General features: G+C 49.8%; 1 protein-coding gene across 7 annotated transcripts in view; it reads right to left on the reverse strand.

The window, feature by feature from the left end:
* The window catches only part of ADCY3 (adenylate cyclase 3), an 89,109-nt gene that overhangs the window by 57,367 nt on the left and 11,415 nt on the right, over positions 1-20,327 (reverse strand). For 2 of the 7 annotated variants that reach the window (XM_039531446.1, XM_039531445.1), the window contains exon 2: positions 10,090-10,239. In XM_039531446.1, the coding sequence (XP_039387380.1) occupies positions 10,090-10,239 (150 nt within the window). Of the gene's footprint in view, positions 1-8,539; positions 8,625-10,089; positions 10,240-10,336; positions 10,363-19,421; positions 19,757-20,327 lie in introns of those variants that run through there. The other 5 variants (XM_039531449.1, XM_039531450.1, XM_039531447.1 and 2 more) reach the window with 5 other exon arrangements.

Genomic DNA, 20,327 nt, shown 5'->3' on the forward strand with positions numbered 1-20,327 from the left:
AAGTCATCAGAATCAATTAGCACCGAATTAGATCTGTAACATTTGGTCAGATGATGAGCTGGGATATGAGAACCTTCTATAGGTATTCAGCGGATACAGACAATCTCTCTCCCTCTTCCATGGTGGGGGTGACTGACACAAAGGGGAAATGGCTAAGAAGTGGGATGAAAGTGCGCATAGGGAAATTCAGGATGAATTCTCATGAGGAAATCCTTTCCAGCAATCAGTCTGTGGAACAGCCCTTCCAGGGAAACAACAAAACCCCCACCATTTAGGGCATTTCATACTAGACTGAAGGACTATAGGGAACAATTCTGCATTGGATCCAGGGAGCTAGATGAAGGCCGGTGGAAATCATTGAGGGTGCTCAGCACTTCACAAGAAGCATTCAGCACCTTGCAGGACAAGGCCTTCAATGATCTAACAGGTCTCGTCTGTCTCTAACATAAATAATGGTAAATAATGAAGAGGACAGATCTCCAGCACAGAGTGATCTGGATTGCTTGGTAAGCTGGGTGCAAGCAAACAATATGTGTTTTAATAGGGCTAAATGTAAATGTTCCATCTAGGAACAAAGGATGGAGGCCATACTTACAGGACGGGGGTACTCTACCCTGGGAAGCAGAGACTCTGAAAAAGATTTAGGAATCGTGGTACATAATCAGCTGACCATGAGCTCCCAGTGCAACACTGTGGCCAAAAGAGCTATGTGATCCTGGGATGCATATACAGCAGAATCTCGTGTAGGAGGACAGAGGTTATTTGATCTCTGTAGTTGCCACTGGTGTGATGGCTGCTGTAATACTGAGTCTAGTTCTGGTGCCCACAATTTAAGGAGGAGTTATAAATATGAGAGCTTTCAGAGAAGAGCTATGATTAAAGGATTAGAAAACATGCCTTATAGCAGTGGTGCCCAAACTTTTCCTCTCGCGCCCAACCTTACCCGTAACAGAATGTACCCGTGTCCCCTGGGGCCAGGAGCAGAGTCGCGGTTGGGTCAGGGGCCGAGAGTGGGGGCCGAGCTGCAGCCAGGCACAGGGCAGGAGAAAAGCTGGATGGCGTTCCCTCCCCCTCATGAGAGCTGGACCTTGCCATGCCCCCTCAAATATTTCTCTGCAGCCTTATAGTGAAAGACTCAAGGAGCTCAATCTATTTAGCCCAATAAGGAGAAGGTTAAGGGGTGACTTGATTACAGTCTCTGAGTAGCTACATACAGAACAAATAGTTAATCATGGGCTCTTCAGTCTAGCAGAGAAAGGTCTAACACAATCCAAGGGCTGGGAGTTGAAGCTAGACAAATTCAGACTGGAAATAAGGCGTCCATTTTTGACAGTGAGGGTAAGTAACCAGTGGAACAATTTACCAAGGGCCGTGGTGGATTCTCCATCATGGACCATTTTTAAATCAGGACTGGATGGTTTTCTAACGGATCTGCTCTAGGAATCACTTGGGGGAATCTAACTGGCAATGGTAGGGGCTGAGACTGGCCACAGTTGGAGATCGGAGTGGTTCCAAATGGAAGGCCTCCTTGCTATGGCAGGCTTGCAATTAAACGCAAACTTGTCAGCTTCAAGGAAAGACTGGAGTGACCCAAGCTGGGCCTGTCTCTAGGCTTCAAAGTTCTGCAGCAGGCCCAAGACGGGACACATCCGGGCAGTGGAGAAGCCTAAAGTGGTGGCTGGGATGGTAGGACTGTGACCGGGGGTGCATTTTATATCCTGGAAAAACCGCTTAGGAGCCAGATACACGTGTGGAAGGCCCTCTGATCTGGGGCTGCTGCCACCACTGATAGCCACCAGCTCCTAGGACTGAAGGGGATGGCTTGTCGGCCTGACCTGGGAGCCACAGCTCCAAATCCTGATAGGGCCGACTCAGCCCTGCACCCTACCAGCACAGATACATCAAGCTCAATGGCCTGGACACTGGGGGAGGAGGGGTTGAGAAAACTGTGGTCTCGGCTGCTCTGCAGGGGCATTAAATGCTCCAAAGGATTTCTTGTAAGACATGGGGTTTGCCCCTGTGTCCTCAGCCTGTTCCCCTTCTCCACTATTGTGCTGGATAATGGTTGTCTGCTCCCTCCCACCCCAGAGATGGCTGCATTTGAGTGCTAATGTACAGAGTACACTGCCTTTCAGGCAACGGTGCAGGGTCAGGCCTGCGGATCCGAACTTATTTGTCAGTTCTTCAGAGCAGGGACTGTCTTTTTGTACTGCGTTTGTACAGCGCCGAGCACATCGGGACCCTAGTCTGTGCCTGGGGCTCCAAGGTATTACCGCAATTTAAAGCAATATGAAAACATTCCTTTGCCTGGCCTGGAACACTGCCTGGGCCTAGCAGGGGGCCACTGGGCACACAGGAGAGTCTCCCTGCTTTTAGTTCAGGTGCCCAGACCTGGAGCAGCCTGCAGCAGCCCAGAGCTGTCTCTAGTAGGAAGGGTGAATAGGCTGTTATGTATGGCTGACCCCAAGCCCAACCAGCACTCAAACAGCCTGGCACTTCCCCCAGCCACCCCCTCCCCATCACCCCCAAAAGGCCGCTAGCTCCCCCTCCACCACTTCTTATATCAAGTGAGGAAAGCAGGCTGCCTTGTCCCCCTCCTCCACTCTCCAGGAATTTGGGGGAGAAGCCAGGTGGTCTGTTGTCCCCCTTTTCCCTCCCCAGGAAGATCTGCAGGTCCAACAGGGATCATCTACTGCTTTGAGTTTGTACAGAGCCTAAAAGGGGACCTGATCTTCACTGGTCATTAGGCACAACCGTAACAAACATGATTAATAACAACAATAATCAGGGGTGTAATCTGGCCTTTGGAACAAACACTAAGGAAATTCAAACAAATAAATGCTGTTAAAAAAATAAGCTGTAAGGTTAAGAGAGCATGTTTGGGTAGGTTCAGCTCAGGCCCCTTCGTAGAATTACACTTTCTTGTGTTGCCAACTCTTACAATTTTATCGCCAGTCTTGTGATATTTAGTGGGCTTTGTTTTCTTAAAATCCCAGCTCCAGGGGTCATGTTATTTCATGAGAATCTCAGCTTGCATTTAAAAAGAAAAGAATGTTTCTAGCCTTTGTGGTTGCAGAGATAATCCTGAAAAAGTGAAACCCAAGAGGCTCCAACACCAAAAGGCAAAGAAAAAGATCCAAAATGTATCATTAAAAACCAAAGCAACTCATGATTTTTAAAGACAAATGTCATGATTTTTAGGGCCTGACTCATGATTTTTGAATATTTGGGGTTGGCACCAGTGAGCTTGTCTTTGCATCCTTGATAGCGCCGAGTACATTGTCAGCACTTCAGCAACATGCAGAAATCAGGGACACATCTGGGTCCTGAAAACATGTGAGTCGGGAATATTCACACTCCTAGAAATTGAGAGATGGAAAGATCACCCGTTTGCCTGTCCATCCATCCTCTGGGGCCTCATGCAGGATTGTTCCCCACACTACGTTTTCTAGTGTTTTGTCCAGCCGAGTTTTAAACGCCAAGGAGTAGGGTTTCCTATCACCCCCTTGGGAGACTACTCAACAGCGTAAGGCCTATCGCTGTTAGCAGAGAGTCCCAGACACTAAATTCAAAGGCAGATGCAATGCAAATTAATTGGAGGGACTCTATCAAAAGACAATGAATGCAACTGAGACAGGGCACCCAGTGAAAGAATGGCCTTTGGGGAGAGGACCAGTCAGAGCACCAAGGTATCAGTCCACTAGCAACAGAGCAAAACCTCTCTGGTTTGGAATGTCTTTCTTGAAAAGCGTAGTGGGTCTAGCTGGTGAATGACGGACCTTTGTGGGGTATGGCAGCTTTAGGGGACAATATTCAGCTTGAGCGCTGCATATGGAAATGGCAAACTTTTCAAAAGTCAGGGAATTCCCACCATTGGCCTCCTATTTTGGTGGATTCTCCATCATTTGAAAGCTCGAGCTCAACAAGAAGTTCTGGGCTTGGGCCAGGAATCACTGGGTGATGCTCTCTAGCCTGCGTTCTGCAGGAGGTCAGATTAGATGATCTTAATGGCCCCTTCTGGCCTTAACATCTATTAACCTGATCTTCGCCTCCAGCTCCCTCTGGCCTGGCTCATTCAGATGGCATGCCCCAAGAGGTCTACTTTATTTCTCTCCCCATGTCCATCTCAGAACCTGCAGTAGTGTCATATTAATTTATATATTGCCTTTCAGTCTGATGATGCCAAAGCAGTTCAAAATCTGACACACAATTCATACAGATCACTTCCCCGTAAATCACTGAAATGCAGCCAGCTCTGGTGGGGTGAAACAGAAGTTCTGTTCCTGTCCAAATGACAGCTAGCAAAGCATGTAACAGCAAAGTCAGGTTTGCTGTCCATACTACATAGTCACACAGACACCCTGCAACATTCAACTTAAAAACAGGCCATTCACGATACAAGTTCCCCAGCGTTAACTCAGCCCTGCCACATATACTGGCTGGGCCCCACTAGGCTCTCAGGAGCTGCTCCAAAACTCATTGAAAATCAACAGACTCAGATTCATTTTAAAAGATTTGGATCAGGCCCTTGATTACAATGGAGGCAGATGGAACTGTCCCCAGATGGAACTATCCCCATGCAAGAATTTGGCCCAGTGTGTATATTTAACAATGAATACAGGACACAGGCGTTGATCTTATGCTAACTGAAGTCAGTGGCAAAGTTCCCATTTACTTTAATGGTGCAGGATCAAGGGTTAAATTCAGTTAATTGGGTATGAATCTGGAGTATCTGCATCGAAATCAGTGGCTCTGTTCTCTACTTTATACCTGTTTTAAATCAGAGCAGAATTTGGCCTATTAGAAATGAAAGAAACCTATTAGATCATTTAGTCCAGTGGCTCTCAATCTTTCCAGACTACTGAACCCCTTTCAGGAGTCTGATTAGTCTTGAATACTCCCCAAATTTCACCTCAGTTAAAAGCTACTTGCTTACAAAATCAGACATAAAAAGACAAAAGTATCACAGCACACTGTTACTGACAAATTGCTGACTTTCTCATTGTTACCATATAAATATAAAATAAATCAGCTGGAATATAAATATTGTACTTACATTTCAGTGTATAATATATAGATCAGTATAAACAAATCACTGTCTGTATGAAATTTTAGTTTGTACTGACTTGGCAAGTGCTTTTTATGTAGCCTGTTGTAAAACTAGTCAAATATCTAGATGAGTTGATGTACCCCCTGGAAGAGCTCTCTGTACCCCCAAAGGTGCATGTACCCCGGTTGAGAACCACTGATTTAGTCTCCCCAAATCAGTGCAAGACTCTTCCTTACAGTCTATTTGCCAGTGTTTTGTCCCATTCAGATTTAAAATGTCTCAAGTCCTGGGTCTTTTCTCTACTCCCCTGGGGACAGACCATTCCTTGTAATCCCTGTTAAATCACTTTCCCCAGATATTCAAGCTAAATTGACATTTGCTTTATTCCATCCCCTGAACTTCTCTACCCTCTCACAGATGTGCAGTGTGGCTGAATATATGTTGCTGTGGGAACCTTCCCTTTCCAGTTCTCCCTGACATCTGTGCATTTCAATTTCCACCCTGGATGCTCTATTATTGCTGTGGGCTGGAGAAGCTTGCATGAATTTTTTCAAATGCTTTCAAAACAAGCCATGAAACAGCTATATATTACCAAGAGCAACAGCAGAGCTGGTTCCAGTAATGACCTGCCTTTTTGCATCATGCTTAATCTATCACCAAAGAGATCTGCCTTTGTCCCACATAGCTCTAAGGCACTGGAGGAAAGGGTGGCTGCTGCTGACCCTTTTGAAGAAGAAGAAATCCAATCTCCCACAACAAAAGTCTTAAGCATCCAGGACGTCACAGACAACACTACGCTGTGCACTATGACCCACTGAGAACTTAACGCCAAGAGGAGGAATAGAATTCCTGCTCCAAAACCCAGGCCCCTGCCACTTGAGCCAAAAGAGACCCAGAGCAGATGGCAGTATAGGGCCTATCTCACATAACTGAGAAGTTCTGATTCCATCCAGTAGAGGGTAGCGGTTACACATACACAGTAGCTGCTTCTTTACAGGATCTAATCTATATTTCTCAAACACCCACCACTGCAGTATGTAGGGAGTTTATGGCTGACGTTTGAACCTCAAGACGCTCACCTGAATAAAATACCAGTCCCTGGGTAGAACGGAAAACGGACTGAGGTATGTGCTGGTTCCAGTATTTGTACATGGAGTGTCCAGCATTAGTGCTGGTCTTTTCTAATGTCTTACGGAGCCCACTTCTCAGGCACATGTGGTGTCCTCCTGATAGGCAAGTAGTGAGGAACCATTCAAGGCAGAAAGACAATGAAAAGAGAGAAAGAGAAATACAGATGGAGAGGGAAACCAGAGAGAAATGGAGAGGAGGGGAAGGAGAGACACGGAAGGAAGGAAGGAAAGAGACAACTGAACTGAGCCCTGGAAGGACAGTGACTCATAACAGGTCTCTGCAAACACTAACCAACGCTGTATGTTAGAGACAGATCAATGCATGCAACTTAATTTGCAGCTCAGACATCTCGGGTTCAAAAGTTTGATTCAAAGGCCAGCATTATTGGGGTCACTTCACGTTCCACTCAGGAGAAAAGGAGTGGGGTGGGGGAACCCAATGGCAAAAAAGGAAGCAAAATATGGAGCAGAGACAGGGAAGAGTATGGCATAAAACAGCTCCTGCAGATTCTTTGAGCCTATTTCTGCTGTTTTCCCCCTTTTATTTTGTGATGCAGAAGCCGCAAAGGCTGATTTAGGCCAATAGACCTCAGAGAGTCTCCCTGGCCGCATATGAACAGACACAGCTGTCATCAGCAGGGATTGTACCTGTAGCACCTCAATCCTAGGGATGGATGGTCATGGCCACAGAGGCCACGGTGCCAGCTGGTGAATTGCTGGAGACTCCTGTCACACCCCCTTTTTGCTTAGCCACACACCTCACCATGATGGCTGGGACAGAGAGGGGAGAATGCAAAGCGACTTATGACATCAACCAGAGATCCCTCCGGTTTGATGGCCACTTTGTGCCAGAAGACGCTTTCCCTCATGCAATAAACCCAGAGATTCCTCCTGGAAACAGGCCACAAAATATCCAGCCAGTACAGCCAGCGGGCCACTCCCTGCTCCACCGCCCTCCCCTCGCCCTGGGGGATTAGGACAGACGTGAGGGCTTTGCTCCGAGTCCTTGATCAAACAGAAGGCTGCCGGCACGGTTCTGTCACCCAGCCAGTGACCTGCATGGGTGCATGCCTCTGTCGCTCTTGGGAGCAGATTGCTGTCAGCACATTGGACAGATAACAGGACGGGGAGAGAAAGAGGGAGACAGGCCCTAGATAAGGTGCTAAAATTAGCCCAGCTCATTACTGGAGGCAGGCAAGAGGAAGCACGGCTTTTAACCAGGTTCCTGTCAGTGAAACGCCAGCTCTCCACTAACAGCTCTCCAGTGAATGGACACAGCTCTAACCACACACACAGAGCTGGGAGCCCACAGAGACAAGCCCACAGTCTCTTCTCACACCTGTTTATGTTAGTGTCACTCCACGGACGTCTAGGGAGCCGTTCCCAATTGACAGCGAAAGAAGAATCAGGCCTGTGGGCCCCCTTCCGAGCTTTGCCAATGATTTGTGGCATGATTTTGGGCAAGCCATTTGCCTGCTCTGTGCCTCAGTTTCCTCACCTGTACGATGGGGATAACGATACCTCCCTCCCAGGGGGCTGCAGGGTTTAATCTAGTTTGTAATGCACTCAGATGCAAGGCACTGGAGAAGCGTGAGCTATTCTAGCCTAGACAACTGCTCTGTGATGTGCAGGATTATAAGCAATGGGGACTCTGAAAGGACCCACCGAGCTCAGTGTCAAGTGGGAGAGTATCAGGGTTTGAGCACAGGAACAGCTAGACTGGATCAGACCCAGGATCCATCCAGTCAGTGCTTAAAGTGGTCTGAAAAAAGTGTGTGGGCAGGAGGGGTCTATCATAACCCGAGAGCTGTGCTCGAAGTGCACCCCTCTGTGACCCAGCTCCATATTTAATTATGTTCTTTCCCCTGGACCCGCGACCTCTTGCAACCCTCCCGTCTTTAAGCCCTCATCTAGTCCAGTGTCCTGTCTCCATCAGTGGCCAGCATGAGCTGCTGCAGAGGAAGAGGCTAGAATCCCTGCCCCCAGGTAAAATTTCTTCCTATCCCCAGTAGTTTGAGGTTGGCTTTTGGTCTGAATGCTGGCCTCTGTTGGAAATCTAGAGCCTCCTTAACCCCAGTTTGCATCTCCTGCTCCATCCTGAATCCCATTCCCCAAACCACTGTTTCCTCTGGGAACGGCAAGCCGGAGCCTTTGAAATGGGAACAGGACAGTGCACCCATTCAGCGTGCGGCCTGGGAAACATGCCCGCCTGACATTTGCCGTCTGCATGGCTAAAGGTTTTGCAATGTGAAGGAACAAGCAGGCAGCTGTGTCTTCCCAGAGCTGTTCCCAGCCACCCTTATAACGTCAGGTCCATGTGGTTTATATCACATGGCTCGGGTGTATGATTAATAATTACCCAGGAAAGCGGAGTGCACTTATCGCAGCATCTGGTTCTCAGGGAGATGAGATTTTCTGCTCTCAGTTTATATCCAATCTTCCAGCTGGGTGGAGGAGAGGCAGAAAGGGACCCAGTGACTCATCAGAGGTCGTGCAGAATGGAATGATCGGCCCAGCCAAAATGAGGCCATGGCTACACTGGGATTCTAGCTACTGGCACAAACCCCTAAAGCAGACAGGATTCACTCTGGTGCAAATCATGTCTACCCTGGAGCTTTGCACTGCTGCAACTACCAATCCCAGTGGGCAAAAGGCCTAAAAAATAACCATAAATAAATAAATACATACACACCATCTCGCTCTTTGATAGCACTTTTCATCAGTAGGTCTCAAAGCGCTTTACAAAGAATGTCAGGATCATTATCCCCATTTTAGAGATGGGGAAACTGAGGCACAAAGGGGCGCAGTGACTTGCTCAAGGACACCCAACAGTTCAGTGGCAGAACTGGGAACAGACCTCAGGTCTCCGAGTCACAGTGCAGCGCTCTACCCACTAGGCAACACTGTCTCCCTAACATACTCCAGGTTCTCCTGACTGCCTGCCCTCTGCTCTCGCTGCATGAATTCGGCCCTTGGACTAGAACGCAAACAGCCGATGCGTTGCCCTTTAGAGAAGGAGGCTGCATAAGAAGCTGGGGGGCTTTTCACCGGTCGCACACAGCAGAAAGCCAGGTCACAGAGACACACAGGCAGAGACTAGCTCAGCCACATTAAAGTCATGGGCACTGCAGTAGGGACAGGAAGGTGGAGAACAAAGCCAGGAGAGTGACCTAGATCTCGTTCCATTATCACAGCTCCCATTAGCCACCCCCACAAAACAGTCGCATTAGCCCGGGGACTGGGCGGGGGGGGGACCGACTTCCTCTACCCAGCGCAGCCGTTCTTTAGGAGGTCAAATTCCTCATCTTTTGGCTTCTGCACTGGGCCTCGCGCACTATTCCTCAAACGCACCTTGATCCTCACCTGCAGCCCCCTGCTACTAATCCAGTCCCGGCCCTCCCCCATCCTAGCTCGGCCAGTGCCCCTCAGTCCTCTCTTCTCATTGTTATTTACTATTCGTATCGCAGTAGCACCCGGAGCCCCAGTCCTGCACAGTAGCCTCAGCGCGCTAGGCGCTGTCCACACACACAACCCGAGGACGGTCCCTGCACCAAAGAGCTCACGCTCTCAGTCCGAGTTTCCCCACACACAACTCGGCTGATGCACCTTGGAGCTGACCTGCAGTGCCGAAAGCAGAGGGTCACCATGCTAAAGACACAGCCCTGGACTGGCGTCAGGATCCATCATTTTGCACGAGGTCTCTCTGCGATCACTTTCCACTGGCGACAGCAGAGGAGGGGGACGGGACCTGGGGAGCTGACAGAGTCAGCCCCAGAGTGGAACAGCTTTCCTCCATCCTCAATAAGCTTCCCACATCTCCCTCCCTGCCGCGCGAGATGACAGGCCAGCGACATGCTCTCTGGCAGGAAGACACAAGCATCTGGCAGCAAATCGGGGATCTGCTCTTACCTGCTGCTGGCTTTGTTCCTCCAGGTTGAGTTTGACCTCGAGAGACTGCCGTGCTTCCAGGAAGGCCTTGCGGTGCTTGCGATCTGCCATGTAGTAGGACATGATGCCCACAGTGATGGTGCACAGGTAGATGGCGACATTGGACAGGATCTTCAGAGAGAGAGAGAGAAGGGGTGACATCAGCGCCGAAGGGAAAGACAAGAGGGAGCTTGCAGGAGAAGACAGGGACATTGCTGTCCACACTCACCACCGCCAGAACTGCCAGATGGCCAGTCCCATGGTCCGTGTATCCCAAAATCATGCCTCCCACAGCGGGCTGCTGCAAATGTTTCAGAGAAAGGAATCACCACCCCCACCACCCTGAATTAGCCTGAACAGGGGCCTATAGGAACATAGGAATTGTCAGACTGGATCAGACCCAAGGTCCATCTAGCTCAGTGTCCTGTCTCCCACAGTGGCCTGCACCAGCTGCTTAAGAGGAAGGTGTAAGAAACCCCCCATAACATCTCATCCTAACCCACAATAGTCCTGACCCATGAGGCTTTATAATCCCTCCTTAAATTCTTATTTCTTGGTCTTTACCATTATAACTCTGGATATTCTTGTTGCCCTCTTTGCATCTTGTTCATGGCTTCAACAACTTCATGTGGCCACAAGTGCCACAGTGGAAATCCACATTATGTAGGAAAGTATTTCTGTTTATCAGTTTTGAATTTGCCACCTTTCAATGTCCTTGAACATTCCATAGATCAGTTCTGTAATAAATCCAGAATGCCCCAGGACTTCCTGGCTCTCTCTATGCTGCACAGTATGATCACTCACAACTTCATGGTCACAGCGCAACAAGCTCTCAGCTCCTCCTGCACTGCACCCGGAATTAAGGGAGAACCTCCTTGTAACCACTAACAGTAGAGGGCCTATGACACACAGTTGAACTGCTCTGGCTCCATCTGGTAGAAGGAAGTAAGACACATACACTAAGCAGTTCATTAGGATCCTATACCATGTGGAGAGGGGCAAAGGGTCAGCATTCCACAGGCTTGCTCCAGTACTATGCAGTGGCAGTGTTAGTCAAACCTCTGGTAAGAACAGCGGAGCCCATCCATGCTCCTGGATGTGATTTCCCCTCCCCGCTCAGCAAGGTTCCAGTGAGACTTCATATTTTTAGAGCCTGTTGGACAAGCACACCACACTGTCAATCTGAAACCATGGCAACTTCTTTAGCAGGGTTTCAAAGTGACAGCACGGACGTGCTCCGCTGTGCTGCTATACATAGATGTTAAATAAATGATCAATAACACTAGCGGCAGTGACATGATCTTTTTATTATGTTCACCCTTGCCCTCCCCTCGTCATACCATGTGCTCGTTTAGATTAGTTGCCTTCACTCTGGGAGGGATGGTGTCTTTTCTTCCTCTAAAGTGTCACGCACATTCACAGTGCTGTATAAACAAAACCTGAGATGATGATGATTTAGGAGTAACGTAAGCAAGGCCTGTTGCTGCTGTGTAAGCTGAAGGGGATGGCTTACCCTTTTAAGCATCAGGTTTGAAATTCCTAGGGTCCTTGGAACCACCAGTTCAAATCTCAGCAGCCCATCTGCATCTGCTCAAGGTAGACAAGCCGAGTCGTCTAGGCTGGAGTGAGGGCCATTGAAAGCAAATCTGCAAAACCTCTATTCTGGGCAGACATGGTACTTCATGGAGCATATGTCCATCAATGGCTATTAGCCAAGATGGTCAGGGATGCAACTTCATGCTCTGGGTGTCCCTAAACATCTGACTGCCAGAAGCTGGGACTGGACAACAGAGGATGGATCACTAGATAACTGTCCTGTCCTGTTCATTCCCTCTGAAGCACCTGGCACTGGCCACTGTCAGAAGACAGGACACTGGGCTAGATGGACCATTGGTCTGATCCAGTATGGCCGCTCTTATGTTCTTACTTTTTGTACGAGTACTATTATCTGTATTCTTGTAGCGCCTAACAGCTCCAGCCACAAACCAGGACCCCATTGCGCAAGGTGCTGTACAAATGCAGGTTTGCTCTGATGCCCTTTCCAAGTTGCTCCTCCCCACTGTGCAGGGCCTCAAATGGCTGGACTGCGTTACTCAGGAGATCACACTGGTCCCTTCTGGTCTTAACATCTGCCAGTCATCTACTTCTCTCATCCGCCCCTCACATCATGTACCAATCCTGCTGTTTCCTTCTCTACCATCAAAGGTCCGGCCCTTCCTCTCCAGCCTCCTCAACCCCTACACTCCCTAGCCTGGCACTGGGAGCAGGGCATGTCTCACGCACACACACACGCTCTGCATTCCCGTTCCCTGTAACGGGCTTCAGCCTCACTGCATTTGGGCCAGGATGTGGTTATTCACTCAGCCAGGGAGCCGAGTTACCATCTACATATATTGGCCTCTCTCTCAGACAGGGAGCAGAGATTTTGGGTGCCAGACTCAAGGCACCTTCAAGGGGTCTGATTTTCAGAAGTGCTGAGCCCTTTGGAAAAAGTCAGACCGCTACTATAATGTGTCTCAACCACTAGTCACCTTGGCCATTACTTGTTCCCAGGCAGCAGCCCATTAACGAGCAGAGACATGAGAAAGCCACTTCTGTAACATGCCAAGCCGGCGCACTCTCTGTTTTCTGTGCTGGCCTTACGGCCCTTTCGGTCACCCCTAGGGAGACGCATTCTAACTTCTCTTCATTAAAACTTGCTTAGCTGTTTTGGAAAAAGTCATCAGGTCTGTAATCTCCTGGGAAGGCCCCAGGGGAAAGGAACTTCTTGAGCAGTTCTGCCCCAAGCTACACACTTTGCTATGCTGAACACAGAGGCTGGGGCGGGGAGCAAGTCTACGCTGACACAACTCCACGGAAAGGCGTTGCACCCATTTACACTAGGTCCAGATACAAACAACTCCAGACACAACTTCAGATTATACTCACTTCTATAGAACTGCTCAAGCCAACAGAGAACATACAGTTTATTTGCAATTGTTTCCAGTTTGAGAACTTTTAAGTTCTCAAAAAGCAAAAACCACTGGTAAGGGTCCTACAACCCCACAGCTGGCCGGCTTTCCTCGATCCCGGTGATCAATAACAATCCTATCCACTCCTCAAGCACGTCCCTTCACAGGATCTCACAGCCCCATCCAAACGCTAAGGACGTAATCCCTCAGCCCCTCCATGGGCTGGGGGAAGTGGAATCATCCCTGTGTTACAGATGGGGAAGCACATGCAGAGAGAGGAAGTGACTTGTGGGATTTAAGCTTAGATCTCCCAAGTTCCAGCCCTGTGCTTCAACTCCAAGGGCATCCTTGGTTAAGCATTCTAGATGACAGACGAGTCTATGGGAGCCCCATGCCTGGGAAAGGTGAGGACGGCTGTTGAATACAACAGGCTGACCTGTCATTAGCCCTACAGTGATTGGGAGGCATCTCACTGGGGTTGCAGGAATCCTCGGTCTGTGGAAGAGATGGATAGGCACAAATGCTGACACCTCAGCAAGGTCACAGGTCAACATGAACCGCACAAATCCTTAGTGGACACGTCGCCACATTAAAAACAATGCTCAGTTCAGTACCATTGGCATGTCCGCTCAGGAGAGACCCAGGAGTGGAACAGCAGTGAGGCAGCAGGTCATCATTGAGGGGCACTGGCAGAGCGACACGTGTGGAGCCCAGAGCTCAAATAGCAGAGAGGCTGCAGGTTGGGATTGAGGGGCACCAGCAAAGCTACGGGTGGCAAGCACAGAACTGGAATAGCTGAGGTCAGGATTGAGGGCCATTGGCAGAGCTGTCTGTGAGGAGCCCAGGGCTGGACTAGCAGGGAGCTGCATTACTGGACTGTGCACTGGCACAGTTGAATAATGCAAACTCTGGTACAATTTCTGTCACCCACCCCAACCGCTGCTCAGAAGACGGATGGTTCCACCCCTGTTTACAGCCTGCACCACCATTGCATTCCATATCACTCCTGGGCTGGGGCACACGGAAGGGACACAGACAAGAAGGATGAGTCATTTCAAGGACCAGAGATGGGGAAGCTCCTTTTGAAGCGATGGAACCTGTCCCTGGCTTTTCCTTTAAGCACTGGGAAAGGAAACCATGATTCTCAGGAAACCCTGATCTCCCACCCCCTCTGGCCCACTCCTTGCACATTATTCCCTCAGCAGGGACCCCCACTGCTGCCTAGCACATTCCTTGCAATTACTGTCGAGCCATAGGAATTAGCACAGTGAATACAACAATGGTCCATCTAGTCCAGTTGCCTGTCCCCATCAGCGGATAATGTCAGACCGCCCCTTACTGCAACACTGCCCCAGAGGATAAGGGGGAATTCCTACATGACCCTCACTGTCAATCAGATGACGCCTTGAGCCACGGGGACTGGCTAACCATCCTCATTCATCCTCGCTAGTTTCACAGCATCTTCTAGTGTTATTCAGTGATGTGCCAGGCCCCCTTCTGAAATGCACTGAGCTTTGCCTCTGCATGGAAAACAGTGTCGTGAAAGCCCAGCCTTCTCCAGCAGGTCAGACCCTTGGGAAGAGGTGAAGGCTCCAGCACTTTGCTGCTTCATAGAGAAATCCACCCACACTTGCAAAATGCAGCCGTCATGCTGGATCGGGGGGAGGAGGGAGAGCAGAAGTCATGCCCAACTCTCTACAGCAGTTCCTTTGCAGATTTCCTTTCCCACCCTCAAACAAATCCACTGGGTCCCTGTTTCCTTCAGGAGCTGGCTCTAGACCTCTCTTGTTTTTAAGGCCCTCTGTGGACTTTCTTTGGACAACCTCATGAAGCAAGGTCCAGATACTGACCCCTTATGGAGCTCCTGGCAGCATGCAGGAGCCATATGGGGGCAGAGCAGTGGAATTCCCCCAGTGCAGGGACTGTTGTGCTGGGCTCTGTGCTGCCCACCTCACAGCCTGGGTATATTGGAGTGGGAGGCGGAAGAGGCACGATGTTCTGCTCCAGCTACCTTGAGCTGCACAACAACCCAAAGGCAGCCAAGAGATGCTCTGATGTGCACCCTCCCAGCCCCACAGCAGCCCAGGATCTTGGCGGCACAAAGCCACCACTGCCCCCTATCTGTCAGGCTGCCCCTCCTGTGCTGTGCTTCTTGAAATCCTAGCCCCCAGCCTCACCCCTAATACCCCATCCATTCATTCAGCACCAGCCTCCTCTGTGATCCTCCACAGCATCACCACCACTGGTGCAGGAATCTTCTTAGCAGCACCTGCCTTCTGGTGCTGCCTTTTTGCCGCAGAGAGGCTTCGAACAGATTCAAAACATCCCTCCTCCTCCCTCACCTCAATCTCTTGCTCTCTCTGTTATTTATTGCTGCACACCTCGGGTGTGTAGCCAGCCCAGAGGCCAAAGGCCAACAGCCTATTAACGCACACCCTGGCATGGCTCATTGCTATCAGAGCAGGGATCATTAACTCTGAAGTGCAGTTCCGCTCCGAAGAGTATATAAAAATAGCCCCTTCTCACTCCCCAGATCTTGCTTCCCACTTGAATCCGTCAGTCTTGAGTGACCCAGGTAAGTTTTTACTGCTTTCTTTTCTCCATTAACCCTGCAGAGCCAGCCCAGCTCCGGGAGTGAGCTGGCTTCTGTTCCTTCTGGTGCAGCAACAGAATTGCTCACTAAGTTCCAATCAGTTACATCTGTTCAAACACATGGAAGGCACAGAGATCACTGAGGGCTTCATTTGAAGACACTGGGAGTCACTGAGGCTTTGTCTAGACTAGGGGTGATGTTACTTAACACATCTAACTAGCACATGCCTAGCACAGAGAAGATGTTAAGTCAGAGTTCCATGTCTAGATTCTTCAAATCTGATTGCTTATGCGTTCGAACACAACACTTTTTATCCTAGCCTAGGCAAAGCACAAGAGCATAATTTAACCTGGTAGGTTTATGGTAGGTGATGGTGCAGGAGAAGTAAAGAACCCAGCTTGACACTCAGACAGACCCCAGGGGAGTTGGGAGAACTTTTTGTTTGGGAATAAAACTGTCTTATTGTGTGGCAGTCGCTGACACACAATAAACACTGAGTGCCACATAGGGTGACCAGACCGCAAGTGTGAAAAATGGGGACACTTTTTTTTTTTTTGAGGAGAAGCGGGGGGAATATAGTTGCTTATATAATACAAAGCCCCTAATATCAGAATGGTCCCGATAATACCGGGACATCCAGTCACCTGAGGGCTGTAGCAGCATCTTTGCAGAGTTACTTTTCAGAGCAGAGCTGCACTTGAATAAAAAAAAAATCCACAAAAACAAAAACACACTCTTTTGGTGCGATGATGCAATGCTTCCACTCTGACAAATAGTTCCTACTAAGAGCATAAGTGAAATAGCAGTGGGAAGGCTAGAAATGCCTCATCTCTAAAAGTTTGAACCTATTCACACTGGAAAACATAATCTCAAATATACATACAAAATGATGGGTCTAAATTAGCTGTCACCACTCAAGAAAGAGATCTTTGAGTCATTGTGGATAGTTCTTTGAAAACATCTGCTCAATGTGCAGCAGCAGTTGAAAAAGCGAACAGAATGTTAGGAACCATTAGGAAAGGTAATAATAAGGTACAGAAAGATAATAAAACAGAAAATATCATAATGCCACTATATAAATCCACAGTACACCTACACCTTGAATACTGCATGCAGTTCTGGTGGCCCCATCTCAAAACTACATCTATATTAGAAGTGGGAAAAGTCCAGAGAAGGGAAACAAAAATGATTAGGGGTATAAAACAGCTTCCATATGAGGAGAGTTTAAAAAAACTGGAACTGTTCAGCTTGGAAAAGAGGCGACCAAGGCGGGGGATATGAGAGAGGTCTATAAGATCAGGACTGGTGGAGAGAAAGTGAATAAGGAAGTGTTATTTATCCCTTCACATAAGAACCAGGGGTCACTCAAAGAAATTAATCGGCAGCAGGTTTAAAACAAACAAAAGGAAGTATTTCTTCACAAAATGCACAGTCAACCTGTGGGATGTTGTGAAGGCCAAAACTGTAACTGGGTTAAAAAAAGAGCTAGATAAGTTCATGGAGGACAGGTCCATCAATGGCTACTAGCCAAGCTGGTCAGGGACAAACCCCATGCCCTGCGCGTCCTAAGCCTCTAGCTGCCAGACGCTAGGAGTGGACAACAGGGGATGGATCACTCAATGATTGCCTGCCCCGTTCATTCCCTCTGGGGCACCTGGCATTGGCCACTGTCGGAAGGAAGGATTCTGGGCTAGAAGGACTGTTGGTCTGACCCAGCGTGCCCGTTCTTGTGTTATGCTCTTATTCCTCGTATTCATTTTTAAACATTACTTTAGATACTCCGCTCGCCAGACAGCCACTCGTGTTCTATTCTAAACACTAACCTGGGATTACTGAGCAGCTCCTGATCTAACATGGAGTCAAAGGTGGTGCAAAGAGCCACCAACTTCTGTGGATGAAGGACCTGGCCCATTAAGAGGAAGGAGACACTTAAAAATTATCTCCACCTTCAGCTCCCTCCCAAAAGCTAACCCTCTACCCCTTTCACTTTGCAGCCTGCCCTAATCTTTGTCCACTACCTTGTCCCTTTGGACGTAGGGATATGGTGTGTGCTGTGGTCCCTGGGGCACAGGGAAACCGTGTGTGTGTGGTGGTGATTAGGTCTCAGCTCCTCACCCATGGGAGCTGGTGCACAGTTGCGACAGCATCAAGGCAGCGAATCAGAACATGGAGTTGTACAGTCAGGCCAGTAATGGTCTTTACCCCAGCTCTGCCATGGGCTCCCCAGGACCTTGGCCAAGTCACTTGACCTCTCCATGCCTCGGTTTCCCCACCCATACCAGGGGGTAAGTTACTTGTCTCCTTTCCAGGGGCGCTGTGAGGATTAAGGTGTTGGTGTTTGATAAGCCCTGTAAAAATGCTGAGTATTCGTAGGCGTCTTCAGCTTTACTAGGCAGCCCCAGAGATTCAAGCGCAAGTGGCCAATTAGTCAGGACAGCAGATTTTACACATGCTCCCTTCCCCCATTCCACCATACTCTCCCCATAGCAGCCTCTCCAGTGCTGGGTTTCTCCCCCCACCCCACACAGCTGGGCTCTCTCCCTTCTGGAAGAGGCAACACCAAGAGTCCCTTCCAGGCTAGAGAGGGAAAGGACCAGGTCACAAAACCCAAGACTCACAGCAGCAAGGGCTCCTGCCAGCCCCCCAGGCAATAAGGGGCTGCTAACATGAAGAGAGGTCAGGGTGGGGGAAACAGGGTGTTTAAAGCAAGCAGTGTCCCTTCTCCTCCAGTCTGGGGCCAGTTTCTCAGGCTTCCCCTCTGGACAGGGAGGCCAGTTCCATCCTTAGCTGGGGCCCAGGGACAAAGTCTAATCCCCCCCTTCTGCCAGGGGAGAACAACAAATGGCTGCTCGCTGGCAAGCCCAGGAGTGTCCATGATCCCCTTGGCATCAGGGAACTGCTCCCAAATCTTTGCAGAACAGGAGAGGAAACCACAGTGCCAGAAACACCCAGCCCTCCCCCACCCCACTTGGTATTGATGCCCCTTGCCAAGGCCCTTTACTCCCAGCCTGGTGACCAATGCACAGCCTTTCGGATCCCTGCTCTCCCCTCAGGGACAGGATTTAACCCCAGCTGGGTGCAGGCTAACACACCTGGCCACATACAAACAAGACACCAGCAAGGATGGAACCCATGATCTTCAGCACCAAAAATAAGCCCCCGGGCACTGCCTGAGCTATGGGAGATCTTTAGCCCAGGGTCACAAGAAGCACTTGGCAGAGCAGGGAATTTACCCTGGCTCTCCCAAGTCCCAGACTAGCAGTACCCCGACCATCCTCTCTGCATACATGTGCACACACCCCATCACAGTCCCAAACGCCAAGCCCCGTCTGTACCTGCTGTCACATGACATTTCCAAGCATGCAGATGCTATTCGCACGTTATTGCTCTGACAGCGCTCTGGGTGCTTCCACACTGCACTGTAAACCCTGGCTCTGACTCAGGTTTGAGCCCAAATCTCTCTACTGTGCATCCACAAATCAGTCTGACTTGGCAACAAACACTCAGGACCCAGGGCCTCCTGTGTCTGAGCCCAATTCCTGCTGCGACTCAGGTCCAAACCCTGTCGTTTTGCAGCATGGACGCAGACCCAAGTTAGAACGCTGGCGTAGTGCAGCATGGATTCACCAGCATGCCTCTGAGCCCCGGGTCCAGCCACTGTAAACCCAGGTTTTACAGTGTAGCGTGGACACTCAAGCCCAGGCTTGGAAACACTGAGTCCATAAGCGTGTGTCCCACAGACTCAGGTTTACAGTGCAGTGTAGACGTACCCTCAGAAGCTCCGACCAGGACAGGGGTACTGTGCTAAGTGATGTCCAGACCCGGTGACCATAAGGGCGAAGTGAAGAGGTCCAGGCTGACTCCCAGAGCTGTGCCGCATAGGGGTGGCAGCTAGGGGGACACAGAACCCACCCTTCTCCTTTCAGAGGGAGCCAGTCTGCCCTGGAGCTGGCGAGACACACAAGTGGCAGCTCATGCTGACAGGTCCACAGAGTTGGTTTTCCGACCAGTACCGCTCGGGAATGGCTGCGCAATGCAATCATGCGGGCAGGACGGGATGGGGGATTCCCAACGAGAGGGAAACCCCCTCAACAGAGACTCCTAGGAAAGGGAGAGAGAAAGTTCTGGGGGTGGTGGGGGCACAACCATCCAAATGCCGGCCACTTGCTATTTTAAACAACTCCCCCACGTTGTCATGACAACTAACTGTTCTAAGGAGGCTGTGTCTGCTCAGAAGGCCCCCACAGTGTTCTGCAAGCACCAGAGCCGCACAAAATCCACCTCTCCAAGGGAGCTTCTCACGTACGCTTATTATTATTCAGGACCTGAACCCAGAGATCCGCAGCCTGGTAATGAACCGCTGCAGAGAGAGGGGCCCAGGCTGGTGGAGTCCTTTCAGGCCACCTTAGCAAAATGGAATTTTCCCCTCCCCCAGGGTCTCCTTTCCCCCATGCCAACCTTCCTCTGCTCTGGGGTTTCTGTGCTTTGTCTCATGACAATGCAAATCATTGTAGCTCCATCACCTGGGATCTGGCCTCTAGACTCCTCCTCAGCGGTGACTCCTGTATGATCATGTGTGGAAAACATCCAGTGAGGCCCTTGCATTCGAGAAGGCCTTTCTCAGCCTACGCCTAGCCTGACACGCATAGGGAGCAGGTTTGGACCGAGTCGCTCCC

Source organism: Mauremys reevesii, linkage group 3, assembly GCF_016161935.1.
Source record: "Mauremys reevesii isolate NIE-2019 linkage group 3, ASM1616193v1, whole genome shotgun sequence".
Taxonomy (NCBI): domain Eukaryota; kingdom Metazoa; phylum Chordata; order Testudines; family Geoemydidae; genus Mauremys; species Mauremys reevesii.